This window comes from Equus przewalskii, chromosome 5 (genome assembly GCF_037783145.1).
Source record: "Equus przewalskii isolate Varuska chromosome 5, EquPr2, whole genome shotgun sequence".
Lineage (NCBI taxonomy): Eukaryota > Metazoa > Chordata > Mammalia > Perissodactyla > Equidae > Equus > Equus przewalskii.
Window position 1 is genome coordinate 58,293,948 of NC_091835.1, and position 20,167 is coordinate 58,314,114.

The window sequence follows — 20,167 nt, forward strand, 5'->3', positions numbered from 1 at the left end:
AGTGTCATGTTTTTGTTCAGTTAGAGAACCATTTTCAGCTCCCAATCCAAGTGGGAAATAAGTCCACCTGCCAGAAGGGTTTAGCTCTTATCCCATCCAACACAGCCATAGACTTAGCGACCAGGAGGCAGGAAGTGCTCATTTTATAGAGGCAGAGCTGAGGCCGTAAAACAGCCTTTCCTGGATTTAACGAATCAAGTCTCACAACTACCTGTGTAGTAAGGACCCTGACGCAAAGAGGGCATAGCCCAATATAGACACTAGGACAGGAGTAACCTGGGATGTAAGAAAAGGATACGAATTTGGTTAGAACTCTTCTCTTTATCATACTCATTAAGAGAAATCTTAAGGTTCTTGGTAAGAAGAACGGGAGACTTATTCTCAAACCTTAATCATTATTTATAGCTAGAGTCTAGAAACTTGTGTAATAATCTGTATACCCCTCTCCTTAGCGTGTTTGATGCTTTTAAATATCTTTACACATTTCCTAATTAAAAGAATCCCTCTCTGTAGTGCTGTAGGTAGACACTTGGATGGGATGACCTTGGCTTCACTATTTTAGGGTCTACTTTAAATTGGTTTATATGTTTTACCCCTGACCCCCAAAGTCTATTCTCCACATAGTAGCCAGAGATCTTATTGATACTAAGTGAGACCATGGCTCACTTCTGATCAAAAGCCATCAGTGGTCTCACATGTCACTCAGAATAAAACTCAAAGCCCCTTCCATGGCTTAAAGGTTCTAGAGGATCTGACCCTCAGCTGTCTCTCTGATCTTGTCTCCTATCAGGCTCGTCAGAAGGGCCTTATCTGACCTCCCTATCTAGGGTGGTCCCATCCCACTGCCACTTCTTATCCCTTACCCTGCCTCATGTTTCATATAACACTTGTCTTTATTGGATATATTATATATTTCCTTTGTTATTGCCTGTCTCCCTTTTCTACAAAGTAGGCCTTATAGAGTGGAGACATTTAAAGTCCTAAAACATCAGAAGAGTGCTTGGTAAATAGGAGAAATAAATAGAAGTTGGTTGAATTGATGGATTTAAGATCCCTGGTCTACGAGTGGGCACAGCAGGTAACTCTATAACAAAATTTTATCCTAGTTATTATTTTTTTTTGGATGGGCAATATATCACAATTGCTCTGCTATACATAATTAGATTATAAATTAAAATGTGTAGTCTACTTGGTATGACAACAGCCTGTTTGTGCATAATTTTCTGTTTCCGGTTATCCTAGTTCTTCCGTAGACCGGTATTTATTTGATAGGTGCCTGCACTTGTAAAGCATCCCTTTACTTCCCATGGGGTGTGGGATTGTGCATAGAGTACTTAAGAATTTAGAAGCACTCCAAAAACAGGAATAAAATTGATATTAAGTCAGCAAGATCTCTGGTTTAGTGAGTTAAATTTATGGAAAGACAATGCAATATACGCCATGGCATAGTATTTTATAGCATTGTCATATTTCATTCAATTTCAAGATGGAGGAAAAGAATTAAGAATAAGTATCTCTAATTCACTGTTATAAAAATATGAGGGTCAGGCCAGCCTGGTGGTGTAGTGGTTAAGTTCACACGCTACGCTTCGGTAGCCCAGGGTTTGCAGGTTCGGATCCCGGATGCGGAAATACACACCACTCGTCAGGCCATGCTGTGGTGGCGTCCCACATTCAAAATAGAGGAATATTGGCACAGATCTTAGCTCAGGGACAATCTTCCTCACACACAAAAAGATGAGGGTTATATATTTAAGAAATTGAAATATTAGGGTAAGAAGTTTAGGACATGAAAAGAAATGGGATTTCCATAATCGAGTGGATAACAGTTGTTTTCTTTGTGTGCAAGACTATAGTGTGATGGGGATAACCAAGGCTTGACAACTTTAAATTTTACAAGAACTTCACATTTATTATTTTATTTTATTTTCAAAATATTCCTATGGGGTAGCTATTTTCATAAAGCTCTTTTTGTGGATGAGGAAACAAGTTCAGAAACGTTAAGCAACTTACTCAGAGTGATAGAGCTGGAAGGTAGCAAAGCCAAGATTCTAATTAAGGGATACTCACTTTGTATCCTGTAGTTTTCAGCATTTCTCTGTGACTTTCCCTAGTGGAAATATTGTTTCACATTTTACCAGCCAGAAAAACAAACTTAAATTGTTTTCATGGCCTCAGATTTCAAAGCTAGCAGAGGAAATACCATATTTCTTTGAAAAAATTTTCTAGAAATGAGAAAATCATTTACCTGATTCATAGGAAATTGTTTAATGCTGTCTATTATAGAGCAGGAGGAGAACATTTTGAAAATTCACATTTAAAAATCAACTGCATATTCTTTTCACTATATAAGAGCATGTTAATAATTAATAATTAAATTAGTTAAATGCAAGAAAGAAAGCAACAACTTTAACTCAGCAGCATCTTTAGAACTAAATTCCTAAAACTTACAACAGATCCAGATATATTGCTAGAACATCGTGGGGCTAAAAAGCTTCTCCTTATCTCCTACAACCTCCAAATTAAAATACAGAAAGACACAAATGATACAATTTAAATTATACTTCGATATGGAATTTTCACCAATTACATCCAAGAGAAAAATTGCTTAGAAATTTCCTGAAATAACACTGATTCTGACCACCCTTTTGAATAAAGTTAAGAGAGTCACTGCTTAGTTCTTCATGCATTTTGATAAAAGTTGTTAAAAAGATAGAATTGACAGGACTATAAACTTTAAAGGACGTATACATATATTTTTTGTCATAAGTACCATATGAAAAATTTCTTTAATTTAAACTATATAAGCATTTTGAGATTTCAACTCTGTAAGCCAAAAGTTGAACTTCCATGTTAAAAAAAATCAATTCTTTTCAGTATATTCTGAGTTGAGCATGGTAATACTCTAATGTAATTCAAGGCAAACAGCACTGAACTAAGAGTTAATTAAAGATTTAAAATCTAGTTCTGCGTCTTCTATTAATCAGCTATGTGAATTTAAGTGATTTTCTTAACATCACTGGGTCTCCATTTTCTAACCCATAAAATGAAAGCATCACCCTTGAGCTCTCTATCAAGTCTAAAATAATATGATCATATGCTCTAGACATGAGAGTTCTCAAAATTCTACTGAAAACACACTCATTAACTTTGAAGTTAAATGAGAAGACTTCTGACCTATTACAAGTTCATGCACTTTACTCTCAGAATGAGATCTTAGGTCATTATTTAAAAGTTATTGATTTTATTTATATACAATTCTTCCAACTTAGGTATTTTATTATACAATCTAAAAGCAACAAATTGGAGAGGTAAGGAATGCAGGGAGCAGGTATACTTATAATGGTGATGAAATGGCATAATAGAAGAGCAATGGACAGAAATAAATAGCTGCTTTTTAAACGTGTTATAAAAATTATTGATCATAAAGATCACCACTATTTACAAAAGGCTCAGTTATCTTCAGTAGATTCTACTGAAAAAGCACGGACAGGTATAATATTTTATAAATGTTTCTATTTTAAACTTCTAAAGTAAGAAATTAGGCACATAAATATATGTTTTGAAACCTAAAATTAACAGTTATTTTTCCAGATTATTCTAAATAAACGATACATTGTTCCTGTTTGAAATCCTGATTTTTAAGAGGCAGAAATTCTGACTTTTTCAATTGCGATGAACAATTTAAGGAGTTCCTTTGAAATTCTCTGTGTAACAGATTAGAAAATTTTAGCAATAGTCATGGTTCTTTCTCACTTTCTGTGGTTGAAGCCCTCGTCTTATTATCAAGCTTTTAAAGGACAAATTTGCCTCCTCCAAAGCTAATGAACATCTCAGACACATGGCGTGGTCCAAGAAGGTTACAGGAAATTAACCTGTTTATAGTCAGGAATCATTTTCTTTCTTTAGGATATCAGTGAAGGATCCAGAAGGAAACAGATGGCACACACGAATTAGAGTAATTCCAGAGGGCTTAATCAAGGAACTATCTACAGAGATGTAAGCAGGGAGTAGGAAAACCACGAGAGATGGACCAGAGGCTGTAAGACCTCTAGGTCTAAAAAGGCAAGAGATGGTGGATAGTTACCTGGATTCAGAAGGAAAGCGTCAAGAAGAAAAGCCTGCTTTGAGAGGACTGTACCCTCAGGTGAAGGACACAGCCAGCCTGAGGCAATCTTGCAGAGAAAGATCTAAAGAGAATATATATCCAAATGTCATCCTCCTCCTGCCCTAACATCTCTTGCCAGAACGCAGAGAGTAGAGAGTGTGTGAACAAATAGGCCAGCCTCTTGATGCATCAAACAGGGTGGAGAATAGTGGAGAGTGAACCAAAAGAACACACAGAAGATATCCAGCACCTTTAGCTCCTGAAGTTTTGTAAGATGCACTTTATAAGTATATGTACAGGTTGGTGAGGGAACAAAGAGGAGGATCTGCCCAGCGGAGAGGGAAAAGTCAAGTCAAATGGGAGATGAAGGGCGTGCTCGGTGACATTACGCATACACACGTCATAAAAAGAAAAAGTAGTATCTACTCACGGAATCATAGCATACAGTAACTAAAAAGATTTAAATCATCTCTCACACAAAACTTTCCAACCTAAATAGAAAAACATCCTCCCTAAAACTATCTCCTACCATAATAACAGGACATAGCCCTTTCTTTTTTTTGAGGAAGATTAGCCCTGAGCTAACATCTGCAGGCAAGCCTCCTCTTTTTGCTGAGGAAGACTGGCCCTGAGCTAACATCCGTGTCCATCTTCCTCTGCTTTATATGGGGGATGCCTACCATAGCATGGCTTGCCAAGAGGTGCCATGTCTACACCCGGGATCTGAACTGGTGAACCCCGGGCCACCGAAGCAGAATGTGTGCACTTAACCACTGTGCCACAGGGCCGGCCCCAAGACACAGCCATTTTTAACACCAAGATCTTTATTCTTATTTAATATGTAAGCTACATCAACAACAACCAAAACCATATCCTGATGATATCATTCTGCTAAAACTTCTTGGCAGCTAACATATATCGAGCATTTACAAACAGCTATCTCTGTGCTATGCACTTATCTTACTTAGTCTATTCAACAAACTATGGTTCCCCTTCTCATAATCTTCATTTTACATTTTAAACGTGACATAATTAAGGCTTAGAGAGACTTAGTAACTTGCTGAAAGCTATACAGATAAGTGACACAGAAGAAATGTAAACCCTGTTAGTTTGTTAAGTTCTTTAGTGATTAGGCTACACTGTCTTTGAACTATAGCCAGAAAGAGAGAGAGACAGAGAGACAGAGAGACAAAGACAGACAGAGACAGAAACAGAGAGAGACTCAGGGATGACAGAGAAGCTAGATGCCAATTATAATCTGTACAACAGTGTAGGAATTTAAATCAGAAATTATGTGGGTGCAATGAATCAATGAATTTAGGCAAAAAATCATCTTGATTTTCAAACATCCCAAATATTATGATTAAAATACGGTTGGTAGACATTCCTCAAGTGGCTGCTTTGAGTAATGATTTTTGAGTGATAGTTTTTCAATGAATCAAAATATCATACTATGTTTACCCAACAATTCTGTCTTTATTAAAAGAGTGTGGCATCTGTGTTGAATTAAGTCTAAAACTGGTGGCACACATTTAAGTTTTAGATATGCATCAACTTTGATTTCTTATTTTGTGAAACAGAATGCCGTAATCAATATTGCAAGAACCTACTGTGTAAACTGCTAACAAAAGGCCAATGCAATCATTGCTGTGGGCTATTTTAAAGGCAATTTACCTGCAATCTTTCACATGAAGTGCAAAGGTGATCAAAATAGACTGATTAGACACTGAAGCTTTGTCCTTTAAATGTACATAGATGTGATTTAACCATAAAAATTATGCAATAAACCATGGTGATTTATTGAATACCAAATATTTATGTGACAAAGGTCCTTTTAACAGTCTGCTGTTAAAAGTTGGGCAGGTGTTAAGGCCAAGAAGCATCATGCTTTGGGAATGTTCAGAGCCTTGTGATAGCCCATGACAGACTCTACTATTTTCAACTTAATTTTAATTTAATTTTATATTGCAACATACATGTTTTCTATCAATTCTTGCAAAATGACCAAAAGACCTTACGGGGAGGTTCATGGAATTTATTTGCATCATTTGAGTTAATGGCAGCCGATTAGCACATGTGATATCTGTGACACTCCAGGGTCAAGTTTACTGCAGAGATGAAACAGAAAATTAGGAGGGCTAAAAGAAGAGCAGATGTGGGTTCACTGCCCCAGTCTGCAGGCCTATGGTGACAACACTGCTGTCACTGCTGCATCCCAGGAGATCTAGCAAGACAGTCCTTGTCCAAAAAGGTTTATTCCCTACTGCCCCATCTTCCACCACATCTTTTTTCTTATATTGAGATTGGAATTTTGCCACTCTTTAAAATGTAATTCGCTAACACATTATTCCATAGTTAACAAACTTTAGAAGAGAATTCATTGATAGCTAAATGCAAATAAATACAGTATTTTTCCGATCCTGGGATAGATCCAGGACGGTTGGGGGTATAATTAAAAATATATTACTAGGAATAAGAAAACAAATTGAAAATTCTTTTAAACATTTAAAGAAATTTTAGTAATGTGTAATGAAATACATTACTTCAAACCAAAGCTCAGCTTAGTACATTCAGTACATGTACACGATCCTTCTGCATGGTTGGTACAATGAACACAACAGTTTCTTTGTATTTGTCATGTCAAGGCTTACTCTTTCAAATAATACTTGACAGGTCCTTAGAAAATAATAGATTCAAGCACTTTATAGTTGTAAACCTGGTCAGTGTGGTTATGCACACACCCTCTCCTTTCCTGTGAGAATTCCTAAGTGTCTAGAACATGGTTAGTGCTGAAAAAATGTTCATTGAATAGATGAGTAAATAAATAAGCATGCAAAATGAAGTTGGTTTTGTTCAAAAAAAGGAAAGCGTCTCTTTATCTACTTATACTTTCAATGGCCTCTTGAAAGAGCATGAGAAAACTACATTAATATTGAAAATATTTTAGTCTTTATAATGATTGACTTTTTAAAAAAGTTAATTAAAATTTGAATAATATACATGTACGGTTTAGAAATAAAATGTATATAGAGTAATATGTTGCAAATCACTCCTTTTCCATAGTCATCCTGTTTCTACCATTGTTGCTAATAGGTAACTACTAATATTAAATTCTTGTGTGTCCTTCCATAGACTTTTTTGGTATGTATACGAATGAAAATATATTTCTCCTTCCCATTACAGAAATAGTGGCATCGGGTACACAGTGCTTTTCAGTGTGAACTCTCCCTACGCTGGAGATATTTCTATGTTAGTGCAAGAGGTGACTGGCTTGCAATATTTCTGATATATAGTTGGATGATTTCTTAAGGGAAAATATTTTTTGCACAGAATAAAGACACATCTTTATTGTTTCCCTTGTCATTCAAGCTCAAGTTTTTAAAAAGCTTGCTAATTCCTGATAAAAATATTAATCCTTTTTGTATAGATATAATTTATTAATAATAAAATTCTGAATGCAAAATATGTAGTTCTTGTTTCAACCTGATAAGATTTTTGACAATAAATTTAAAATATTTCTGATTTATTTTACATATTAACTTGTGCTATACACTGAAAAATTAGCTCCTTCAAATTCCCATTGCTACCAGCTTCTATCAGACTTTATCTCTAGACTCCTGTGTTAGACCCCTACCTGGCCCCGTACATTTTCCAATTCCCCACTCCTATCCACTGTACAAACTAAATTGTCATATGAGATAATAGCTCCAGTAGTTTCACTTTTCCGATAAAGACAAAATAAATATAAACCTCTACAGCATTAAAGGTCCTACTGATTGTAGTTTAAATATAACATTCTGCTTTGGATTTCCGTTAGTCTCTTCTTCATGTCATATTCCCATTCACAAGTCTACTCTTTTCCCCTAAAAACATTCTAGTTTTGATTTATCTCCTTTTTCCTCATGCTGTTTTCTCAAGAAACATCCAAATCCTCTTTTCAGAATTCTATCACTATCCAAAGATGATTGCAAATACTATTTTATATGAAATACAATTTGTACCAAAAAGTGTGAAAAAGTATGTGTATGTGAAGACAAGACTACATTTGTGGAGGTTATCAGGAAAATATTATATAGTATTACTTATATGCTGGCATATTCTTTATTTCCTTGTTTACTCGTTTCTTCCATTAGACTAAAGTTCTTGACTAAAGCTTGTATCTTACTAGTCTTTCTTTCCACTTTAGAATGAAGTATAAACTTTGTACTAGAAAGTTCTCAGGAAATATTTATGTAATCAAACTGAAGCTATTTGAACCAAACGCTGGAAAAAAGTGATAGAAATCAAATAATAGAAAAAAAAATCCATTTCATTTACAAAACTGGCCTAGGAAGACTTTTTGAATAAGGCCTTCGACGGGCCTTTGGACATATGAAAAAATGTGACAGAGACTCTATGACAAAAATTTGTTGGAATGAGACACCTCAAACAACTAAAGACAACAATCACAAAAAAGCAGCAACTCTGATTTCCATAGAAATCGACCATATTAAGATATAACTGGCCTGAAGAAAGAAAAAGAGTTCCATGGCACTTATATCAATATGACTGTAAAGTAGACAATGACACTACAGAGATTCATTAAAAATTAAGGATATATCAACTATTGCTTTTCAAATTGATAAAACGTTCTTTTTTCCACTAAATTTTGGGTTAAAGTAAACTGGAGATTTGCAATATATAAAGGCACTCATTAAAACTCATAAATATTTTAAATGAGAATCTTAAATTATAAGAATAGTTTTTCGAGGTCTATGCTTAACTAGCTAGTTATTTATCTCTACTTGTCATCAGTGTCTCCTAATATAAAGATGGCTAATAGATGTTTTATCTGTTACATAAACGCTTTTATGTTGATGTCTGCATAGCTGGGTCACCTTCGCTGGTTTCTACAGGATTTGGGTGAGTGAGGACATATGACTACATTTCTTTCTATTCCTTTCCTCCTTCTTTCTAGAAAACTCTATATTTATACATGAAATTATTTAAAATTAAAGATAGATGAATAGGAAGAGAAAGTTTCTTAAGCAAATTTCAACCCACATCATTTTCTTTTCATTAATCTGAAAATACAAAATTGCTTAAAGATTTTTCAAAAGCTGAAGAGAAGTTTTAATTAAATACTACACTAACCATAAAGATGATACTAGTGTGTACTATGAACTCTGGTCCCAGAGTCAAGAAATTTAGGTTTCATTACTATCTTCCCAACAAAAAAGCCATATGCAGTATATAACTTTCAGATGTACATCATAATATATTTCAAATTCTGTGTAGATTACATCATGTTCACCACCCAAAGACTAATTATAATCCATCACCACACATGTGTGCCTAATCACCCCTTTCACCCTCCTCCTTCCCCGCTTCCCCTCTGGTAACCACCAATCCAATCTCTGTTTCTATGTATTTGTTTGTCGCTGTTTTCATCTTCTACTTATGAGTGATGCCTACTTCTTTTTATATCCAGAATAATGAAATGAAAATATCTACAGGTGTGGTAGGCAGAACAAAGGCGCCCCCAAAGATGGCCATGGCTTAATTCCTGGAATCTGTGAGTATGTTACTTACATGGCAAAAGGGACTTCACAGATGGGAATCAGATCACAAACCTTGAGATGAGGACATTATCCTAGATTACCCACTGAGGCCCAATATAAACCAAGGAATGCTGTGGCCTCTAGAAGATGGAAAAGGCAAGGAAATGTATCTCCCCTACAGCCTCCAGAAAGGAACACAGGCCTGCCAACACCTTGATTTTAGTCCAATAAGACCAACATTGGACTTCTTACCTACAGAACTGTAAGGTGACAAATTTTTGCTGTTTTAAGACACTAAATTTGTGGTAATTTTTACAGCAGAAACAGAAAATTAATACTTCAGGCACATGGGAGAATTGAAAATAAAACGGAAGAACTTATTAATATTTACCAAAAATCAAGTACATATTTTTAGCAGTCAAAATTTGAAGTTTCCACAGGAATTCCTACTTTTTTGAAGGACCAATTCGGAACACAAAAATTTATGAATATAAAAAAAAATCCACTGTCAATATGCTAGAAAATTATACTAGTTTTTAGACTTCACTTAGGGTTACTTATCTCTGAACCCAAATATATGAACAGAACATGCTTCAAAACAATTTTTCACAGCAATGTTTTTGTTGCATCCCTAGTACTGAGAGCATGCAAAACACACAGTAGGCGCTCAGCAAATATTTGAGGAATGAATAAAAGAAGAAATAATACAAGACTGAGAAATCAAGAGAAATAACCTAACAATTAATTATTACATGCATTTATAGAATTCTATAACGTGGAAGGTATAAGGTGGAAGATAGAAGATACCACATTTTTTAAGACAGTAAAACTCATTGCTCACTAATTTTTTTCCCACTAGGAATATAAGTAATAAGTTGAAAAACAATATGAAATCAAAAGAACCCCAATATGCCTTTAAAACATGATCCCGTTGCAGAATTTCTTCTTTGTTCCCTTATAGATATATCACAATGGAGACCATGAAATAAAAATCCAACAACTGAACATATTGTGATGACACAATGCAATAAATTGGTGGTATAAATTTTTAAATTAACTTATTGACACAATTTATAATGAATATATAAGGACCTCCTCAAACTGATTGTAATTAGTGAAACATTGACAAGGGTAAAAATACAAAAGGAGCTACTTTGAATTAAAAAGCAATTTTCTAATTCTTTAAATAATCCCTTGTCTCTATTCAAAACTTCAACATTTTAAGCTTATAAATTTTGGTAAAACTTAGACAAAAGATGGTAAATACATAAAGACAACCTGGTGGTAAAAAATTAAATGCCTCCATTTGAAAACTAATAAATCAAAACAATTTAGCAATCTCACCTAGGAGACCAGTTCTGTAATCCCACTTCTATATTTCTATCCTGGACAAATAAACTTAAATAATAAAAATACCCCATAATTTTTGGTATAACAAAATTTATGCCTAACTAAAATGTCCAACAATAAGGAATGGTTAGGTAGATGGATCATATATTTATTTATTTATTTATTTATTGAGGAATATTAGTCCTGAGCTAACTACTGCCAATCCTCCTCTTTTTGCTGAGGAAGACTTGGCCTGAGCTAACATCCACGCCCATCTTCCTCTACTTTATATGTGGGACGCCTACCACAGCATGGTGTGCCAAGTGGTGCCATGTCTGCACCCGGGATCTGAACAGGCGAACCCCGGGCCACCGAAGTGGAACGTGCGCACTTAACCACTACACCGCTGGGCTGGCCAAGATCATATATTTAAATATCATATCATGCACCAAAACAAATATAGCATGAAAGGAAATCAGTGTGAAAAAATTTTAAATTTAGTATGACATTATTTTAAAATATGCATAGAAAAAAATTAGAAAGCAATATGCCAAGATATTACAGATAATTGGTAGCATTATAGATTATTTTAATTATGTTTTTTACTGTTTTCCAAATTTTCAACATTAAAATTATTTTATAATCAGAAAAAGCATTTTGTAATGAAAATGAAAAGTTCTGATGTAAACAGTCACTTCTTGATCGTTTAGCATTTCAAATACTGTAATTGTACCTATTCCATGAAAACTTCTGAAGGAATGGGTTGTTTTAGACCAAACCAAGGACTTTACCAAATAGCATCAAAATACATTTTAAGTTTGATCTGAAGAATGAAGCGACCAGAAATAATGAAAGTCAATATTAACTGTGAGGAAATTGAGTATTGAGAATAGATTAGAGACAAATATTTCACAAGAGAAAAGACCATTTATGGTAACTTAGAAGAGTTAGTTCTTTATTTTACAATCTCTAGTGCTATCTATATAGTCTTAGGTGTCTGAATTATTATTACATACATAATCAAATTCTACATTTGCAGGCTCCAATAAGCTGGGTAATAATTAATTTCAGATACAACTTCAGGTCAAAGAAAAAGCAATATATTGGTGGAATTGTTACTTACTGTGGTAGCACAATGAATATCTTTCCATATTGTGGCTTCCCTGGAGAGATCGGAGACTTCAAACAAATTGTCAAGAATCACTTCTCCAATCATGTCATGTCTAGAAAATCTGTCAAAATCATATACACTGAAATGTAGTTTTCGGTTGCTTAGTTGATCGTATGCTACAGGAAACTGAAAAGTTTCATCAAATAGAGGATTTAAAGTCTTTCTGTGGACGCGGGTCTGAAATTTCTTTTTCCTGTCTGGAAGAAGATACATCTTCACATAAGGGTCTGAAGTTCCTGTGAAGTCTTTAGCAGGGAGATCTAAGGCTTTGATAATTTTAACAACTAGAAGTTCATTTTCGTAATCATACTGGAGGGTAAAGTTAAATTTCCCACAGGTTTTGACGTCTTCTTTCGTGTTGCCCTCAGAGTCAACTGATTTCTGTTTGTAGAGCTCTGGTTTTATCCTGCCAATGCTGGTTGTTGTTTCTCCTCTTTGTAAAACAGGTTCTGTGCCCGTGCTAAAATCAACACTGGAAATCTGCATTTGCCTTGGTAGGTGTCTCCTGAAGGAATTGTGGCTGTACACACACATATACACAAAAATCATTTAGGTAGATCATATCCATGACGATGCTATATATACAGTGGCTGTCCCCTCCCCCCGGGGTGATGAAATCATTATATCAATAGACAAACACACACACACACACACAATCAAAGAGCTACACTTGAAAAATCAGAAGTGCAATATTCAAAGGAAAATTCTCCTAAAATTATAAAAACACTTGAAACACACAAATGTGCATTTCTATGAGCTTTTGGAATTTTGTACACTCAATCTTAAACACATAATTAAATACAATTATAAAGAAATATGACTACCAACAAAGTTCAATATTCCACAAAGTAGTATGAATGTTATCAATCATCTGGGTATATCTAGATGTAAGCATTATGTAGACAAATCATTTAGATGGCTGGTTTCTTTTCATCTGGATATTTGGGTCTCGTGAATTTCATGTTTTAGTGACTACAGCATTAAAATAAAAAACGTAAGTCCACATATTCTTATACTGTGTTAATTATTTCCAATACTTAAGATAACTAAATGAATATTTACTTTTAAAAAGAACATATAGTTGTGACAGCCAAAATGAGTACATTTTCCTTTTTTCAACATGGAGTGGGTTCAGAAACCCTAAGGATAAAAAAAAATGTAGAATTTTAGAATTTGGGACCAAAATAATAGGGTTTTTAAAATTCAAACAATTTCCTAAAGTCACTGTTACTATTCATCTAGTCAGCATGTCCAGAACATTAGACATATCAGCTTACTAGTGTCTTATATACGTGACATCATTAAGATCTTCTCTTACACTTCCTCTATAAGTTCTGGCATGATCTGTCAACTTAAACGTCCCTTCAAGGCTTAGTACTAGGTCTTATGATCTTTCCTCTCCTCAGTCTCTCCATCAGGCCAATCATCAATTCTTGGACTATAATTATTATCTTGAATCTGATGGTTCCCTAGATATATCTCAGATACATAAACTTCTGGTCCCACATTTCTATATCTATCTCCAAGGAAGACTTCTGAATGGATGTCCTAACTTTGCCATTAGTTTGTCTCTTTTCCTTTCAAATCAGTTATCTCTGCCACAATCTCTGACAATAGCTCTAACATTTTTATCAGCCGTTCATGCTTGGAAATCTGCAGTATGCTTTGAATCACCTTTCCTTTAGCCACAGGATTTACTCAGTTTTCTAAATCCTGGTGATGTTTGCTTTGAAACATCTCATATAATTGTCCATTCTGCTCCATTTCTATTGCTACTCAGTCCAGATCCTCATCACCTCCTACTTTGCTTTCTACACTACCCTTCAGCTGACTTTTCTTTCTTTCAGCTCTCTCTGAAAATTAATTTCTATCCAGCCCTTACTTCAAAATTCTTTGCTCACTTCTGTGTCTGTTACATCAGGTCTACATCTTTTACAGCACTAAGTAATACTGAGGGCATTGCTTAATTAATACTTGATTTATAGATACACATATAAGATTGATGTAAGAGGTATAAAAAGTTAGTGAATATCCAGAAGTGATATTCAGAATAGATACCTAGGGATGGTACCATATGAGAAGCAGTTAGAGGAACTGAGGATGTTGAACCTACAAAGGAGGGGAAGAAGCTGGGGCAAAGAGCAAAGATGGATTAATGCTAGCTGTCTTCTAATATCTGAGGGACTGTCATGACATAGTTAATAAAAAGTTATAAAAGTTATAGATAGATAGACTTCAGCTTAATATAAGGGAATGTTTAGAAATATCTAGAGCTGTCTAATGTGGTGAAGTAATGAACTTCTCAAACAGGAAGTGTAGAAACAAAGGTTAGATGCTGAAGAAGAAGACTCTGCCTCAGATGAGATGCCAGACCTCTAAGTGTTTTCTAACACTTAATTTCTATGATTCTCTGCCATTCTACAGTTCTTTGATAATTTCGTGGGTCTAAAAATACAAGATATCATTATTATGTGTGTTAATAAAGTGGAATTTGTTAAAATCAGAATTATAATCTTAGGTGTTCCAAGTTCACTCTTACATTTAATTGGCTTACTTTCTGTAAATGGATTGAAATACTGAACAATTATTTAAACACCATAAAAAATGCTTAGAGCTGTACTGAAAGTAATTCAGCCTCTCTGTAGTCTCCTTTTATACAAATAAGGAAGACAAACCAAAATGAGCTGTGAAAGCATCAGTAACTCTTTGCCTGTTACTGTATTACTTACAGACTTCCCAAACACTTTTTAAAAGCCAACATAGTTCAGTTTATATATTGCAAATCAAAATAAAGGTTGAGCCTGGGGAAGTGGCAGAACAGTATCACAGGGGAAAATACACTGTGGCATTTTTGGATGATCTCTTCCTTAACATTCTGCTTAACCTCAGGACCCAAAAGAGAGGCTGTCAGTGTGAGGTCATAGAGAATTATATGGAAGAAGGGAGAAGGCTTGGGGAAAAATGATATTCCAGTCTCAGATTAGTGCTAAAGAACATCAAGAACGAGAATGGGAGAAAATGATATCCAATGACAATTTGGAATGAGATAAAAGGAGAATAATAAAAGACAGGGAAAAAAATGAAGAAAATTTCACAATAAAACATTAAAAGTGTGACCTTCTTCTTCAGATTTTGCTAGAAAAGGCTAATATATTGAGTGCTTACTATGTGGCAGGTACAGTTGTAAATTCTTCGTCTTCTCACCCGATCCTCATGTAACCCTATGAGATACTTACCATTATGTTCCCAATTTTACAAATGAGAACACTGAAGCACAAGAGGTAACTTATTCAAAAGTCATATAACTAGGCAGGCGCTAAAAGTGAAGTATGACCAAGGCAGTCTGGGTCCAGTGTCTCCACTCTTTTTCGTTTTCTTTTTTTTTTTGAGGAAGATTAGCACTGAGCTAACATTTGCCATCAATCCTCCTCTTTTTGCTGAGGAAGACTGGCCCTGAGCTAACATCCCTGCCCATCTTCTTTAACTTTATATGTGGGATGTCTGCCACAGCATCGCTTGACAAGCGGTGTGTAGGTCTGCAACCAGGATCCGAACTGGCGAACCCCAGGCCGCTGAAGTGGAATGTGCGAACTTAACCACTGTTCCACTGGGCCGGCCCCTAGTGTCTCCACTCTTTACCACCATGCTATTCTGCCATATTTGATTAAATTATTCCCAAGTTTAATCATTCCAGTAAGTAACCATATAAAATATTTAAAAATTATTTATATATGCTTTTATACAACTTTTTCCACTTAAACATTATAAATAACATAATTATATAATCCACTAAGATCCAAAGTTTACTTGGTTGAAAGAGCTTGAAATATATTTTTAGAGATCTTTTTAACTTCTTTGGCTAGTTACCAGGAATTAAAAGGGAGCAAGGATGCTTAAGTTGTAAGTAAAATTATGATTAGACACGTACAGAATTCTTATAAAGTCTACAGTTATGGTACATTTTATAACCAATAATGTGTTTTGAAAATACTATGTAGCAAAGTGAAATTTGCTAGGCAATTTATGCAATATATTTTCAAAATGATTAAGTTAAAATTTGTTTATAATCAAAAAGCTATTTCTATGTAAAGAAACATACTAGGACTACTTTATCTCAGATGAAGGAATTAGCTGCTAATTAAAACTACACCGAATTTGACCCAATATTTTAGCTTCTGTGTCTAAGGGAGGATATATGTAAAAATCTATATTAATTTAAAGCTTGAAGTGAACTGTTTCCTAGGTCAATTCCATTTTCATGCATTGAGAACACTCTGAAATGCATTTTGACGCTGAATTTATGCCAGATATACAGGATCAGGGTTTTAAATTAGACTCAGAGAACTGTCAGAGAGCATTTATGAAAAGAAGAAGAATAAAGAAAAGAATACAAGTAGCATATGTTGTTGTGAATTATGAAAGGTGTCTAGTATAATCCAGTTTATATATTCAAAGTTTCTAAGAGATTTAGAATATTTTATTAAATCATCTAATGTTTCTGCCAAAATTACTTTCACTTATGCAACGATTTTTCAGTTTTTGATTTTTGTGAGCAAAATCCCCTGAGAAGTTAATTCCTTATTTTTTATAGATTGATTCGATAATTTCCCACTCACTTATGCCTTTCAATATAATAAATTTTAAATCTTCTATCCTTCTCCTAAAAATCAGTAATTTCTTTCTCATGCCTCTGAATATAATCGTGCAGCTGTAAAGCCCCTTCTAAGAGGAATCAAAGAGTAGTAACGTTTTGTTTGAGTAAGCCAGTGCCCTAATTACAGGGTAAATAGTGCATATTCTAAGTCACAGTTTAGCTCGTCAGTTAAGAGAAGCTTTAATTATTACAATGTTAAACTATTGCCATGACAACACAGATCTTTTTCTTCTTGCTTTTTTTCCTTCTTCCTTTTCTCTTTTGGAATGACAGTGATAAATGGCTATTTAGTCTCACACAAATATCCAACTAGTCAAAGTACAGGCCACCTGACTATTACTGATCCCATTCTTGTCCTTCCAACCTAGAAGGGCACCACCCAGTACTCTTCCAGATGGAGAAGGGAAAACTTTCCCCATCTTACCTGGAACAGTTGAGTAATACTCCATATTACTTGATGCCACAGGAATAAAATGTATTCATATAGAGATTTTCAAATATTTATCACCAACAGAACCTTCTTTCAAGCAAAATCAGAGGCCACAGTTGAACGTGTGAACACAGAGCTACTGTGGTTGATGTGTGGGTAGAGTCCTGGAATCTCACTGGAAAATAAGACAATTTTTTCCCACCACTGAGAAGAAAGTGCTTGAAGATCACGACATCGAGATGAGGTGGAAAAAGTACTGGACTGGGGTCAGCCCGCAGATTGGCCCCAGCTTCCCTGCATATTGAGGGCCACTTTGGGCAAGTGACCTAACTTGTTTGAGCTCTGCTTTCCTCATCTATAAAACAGTTCTTTCACAGTTGTGAAGATCAAATGAGCTATTACAGAGATGACTTGGAAACCTACAATTTTTCATACTGATATTAGTTATTATCATTAGAATTCAGGACACAAGGAGCTGAAGGGCAAATGCTATAATGAGCTCTCTGATTCTGACAATCTCAAAGCTGGGTTGGCTGAGTTTGGGATGCACAGGTGACATAAAGTCATCCCTGCGTAAGTGTGCCCTAGACTACCACCCTGGACAACAGAGACCCTCTGAGTAGCTCACTTCCAAGCACCCAGCAGTTTTCTTCTCCTTTAGGGGGAAACTATATCGCCCTACCAGTGTCTTCACCATCTATTAAATTTACCTTAAATATTGCCTGAGAAATCAGATAGGAATAGCAAAAAAAACACTTAGCAGAATTTTACTGATTTATTCAATATTTTTAAAAGGAATTCATCTCTCCTTGTTCTAAAATTGAAATTGGTATCAGAAACTATCACCCTATATTAAAAGTTATAGCCCAGTTTCACAGGTAAGGAGGCTCAAATAGGAAGACTAAATCAATTTTCTGGTAAACAAAGCTTTCATCTTTATTTGTTTCCTATTTTCTTCCATTTGATTTGAAACAAGGACAAGAGTGATTCATTCAGTACACAAATATCTGAGCATGTACCATGCAAGGCACTATAAATCTGAAGGCAGACTGATTTGCATAATATACCATGATGAATTTTTAAAAATAATTCATTCTCTAATGTCTATATTCTGAATCTCTGTATCCTGAATCTCTTCTTAGAATGTTCTTCTCACTTTATTGCTCAGTGGAAACTTGGCTCTTCCCCAAGGATACTTCTGGGCCCTTCTCATATGGTGGCTGATATTTCCCCCACAGTCCTTGTTTCACTGGGCCTGGAGGTGGAGTATTTGTCTATTTCTCTTGTCATCCATTACCAATTTCACAACATTCACCCTTACTGCACCACTCCCAGAAGCTCAAATCGACACATCATATCTACACTACTACTTATTGTTAGTCATCCACTGATACCCAAATCACTTCCTTTAAAGTCTTCATTATTTAAACCTCTTGGTTCACTAACACTCTTTCTGACAATGTTTTTGTTCCGATTCCTCGCAATGCACATGTTTCTTTCAACCAACTGTCCTCCAAATTCCTTAAACTCCTCTCCTCCAATGATGTCCTTTACTTACCTCAGATACTACTAAAATGTGCATAGCCAGATTTTGTCATCATCATTAACTTCAAACTTGCCACAACCCCAACTTCATGCATGCCTCTGTCTGATCAACATCTTTTATCTTTCTAACTCAGACTCTTTCAAATTCCAACTCAGGCAACCTTTCCAACTCACCAGAACCTCCAATCCACAGATTCTATCACCATTTCATAATCCTTAATTCCTTGAGATCATTTTTCCCTCTTTACCCATGGTTAATCATTTCCCTCTTTACTCAACCATGGTTAATCATTAAAGCCACTCTCATACATACATCCTCAACTCCCTTGCTGCTCTCCATCTTCTTAGTTGCAGGGGAAACCACAGGCCTCGTTGAATTCAACTCTCCATCATCTCTACACCAGCACATGTGCAAGTGCATACAACTGGAGAGAAACATAAAACAACTCTCACTGTTTCACTTTAAATTCATGACCACATTCCTCAGGCCCAATTCATGACCACATTCCTCAGCCCCAATACTGCACAGTAATCCATTCTCCCTCTCAGTCTCCTGGATTCACAAGACTATTTCACACCTCCTCACTTTTCTTCAAACCTCTATCACCTTCTTCCTCATTACCAATCTCAGTTAATGAATTTACTTCCCATTTCACTAAGCAAATTGAAGCAAAGAGCAGAAAGCTCCCCAAGACTGCCATCAACTCATCACCATCCTGTCAGCATCTGTACCCATATATTTTTGTCTTCCTGATTGATATTAGGTTAACTACCCATGCTCCTATCCCTCTAAAGCCAGTCCCTCCACTTATAAACTAAATCCCATTTTCTCTCATGTCACCTTCAAGCATGCTCCTCCCTGATTCCTGCATTGTTAACCCTTCCTCTTTGCTGGATCATTACCATCAGTGTAAGAGCACACTCTTATTTCTCCTGTCTTAAAGGAAACTTCTATTCATCCCACTTCCTCTCTGTGTACTGCTCTGTTTCTCTAACACATTTGCAGCAAAACTCCTTGAAAGAGTTGAGGACAGTATGTTTCCTGTGCAATTTATCTCCTCCCATTTTATTTAAACTCACTCTAATTAGCTTCTCACATACCCAACTCCAGCATAACCACTCTTGAAAATGTCAACAATGTCTCCCCTACATTGCTAAGCTCACAGATCAATCCATGCTCCTCATCCCATCTGACCTTATCAGAGTCACTTGACGGTTAATCACTCCTGGTTGTTTATGTACTCTCTTCTCTTGGCTTCCAGATTATACCCTCCTGGCTTTCCTCCTGCTTTACTAGTCTCTGCTTCTCAGTCTACCATGCTATTCCTGATGTCTTAATGCTAGAGCATCTCAGGGATTCATCTCTGCTTTTCTCTTTCCTATCTACACT

General features: G+C 35.5%; 1 protein-coding gene across 1 annotated transcript in view; it reads right to left on the bottom strand.

The window, feature by feature from the left end:
- SYT10 (synaptotagmin 10) overlaps positions 1 to 20,167 on the bottom strand; it is a 69,444-nt gene that overhangs the window by 23,595 nt on the left and 25,682 nt on the right. Inside the window, exon 3 of the mRNA XM_070619369.1 lies at positions 12,101 to 12,668. Within this exon, the coding sequence (XP_070475470.1) occupies positions 12,101 to 12,668 (568 nt within the window). The remainder of the gene's footprint in view (positions 1 to 12,100; positions 12,669 to 20,167) is intronic.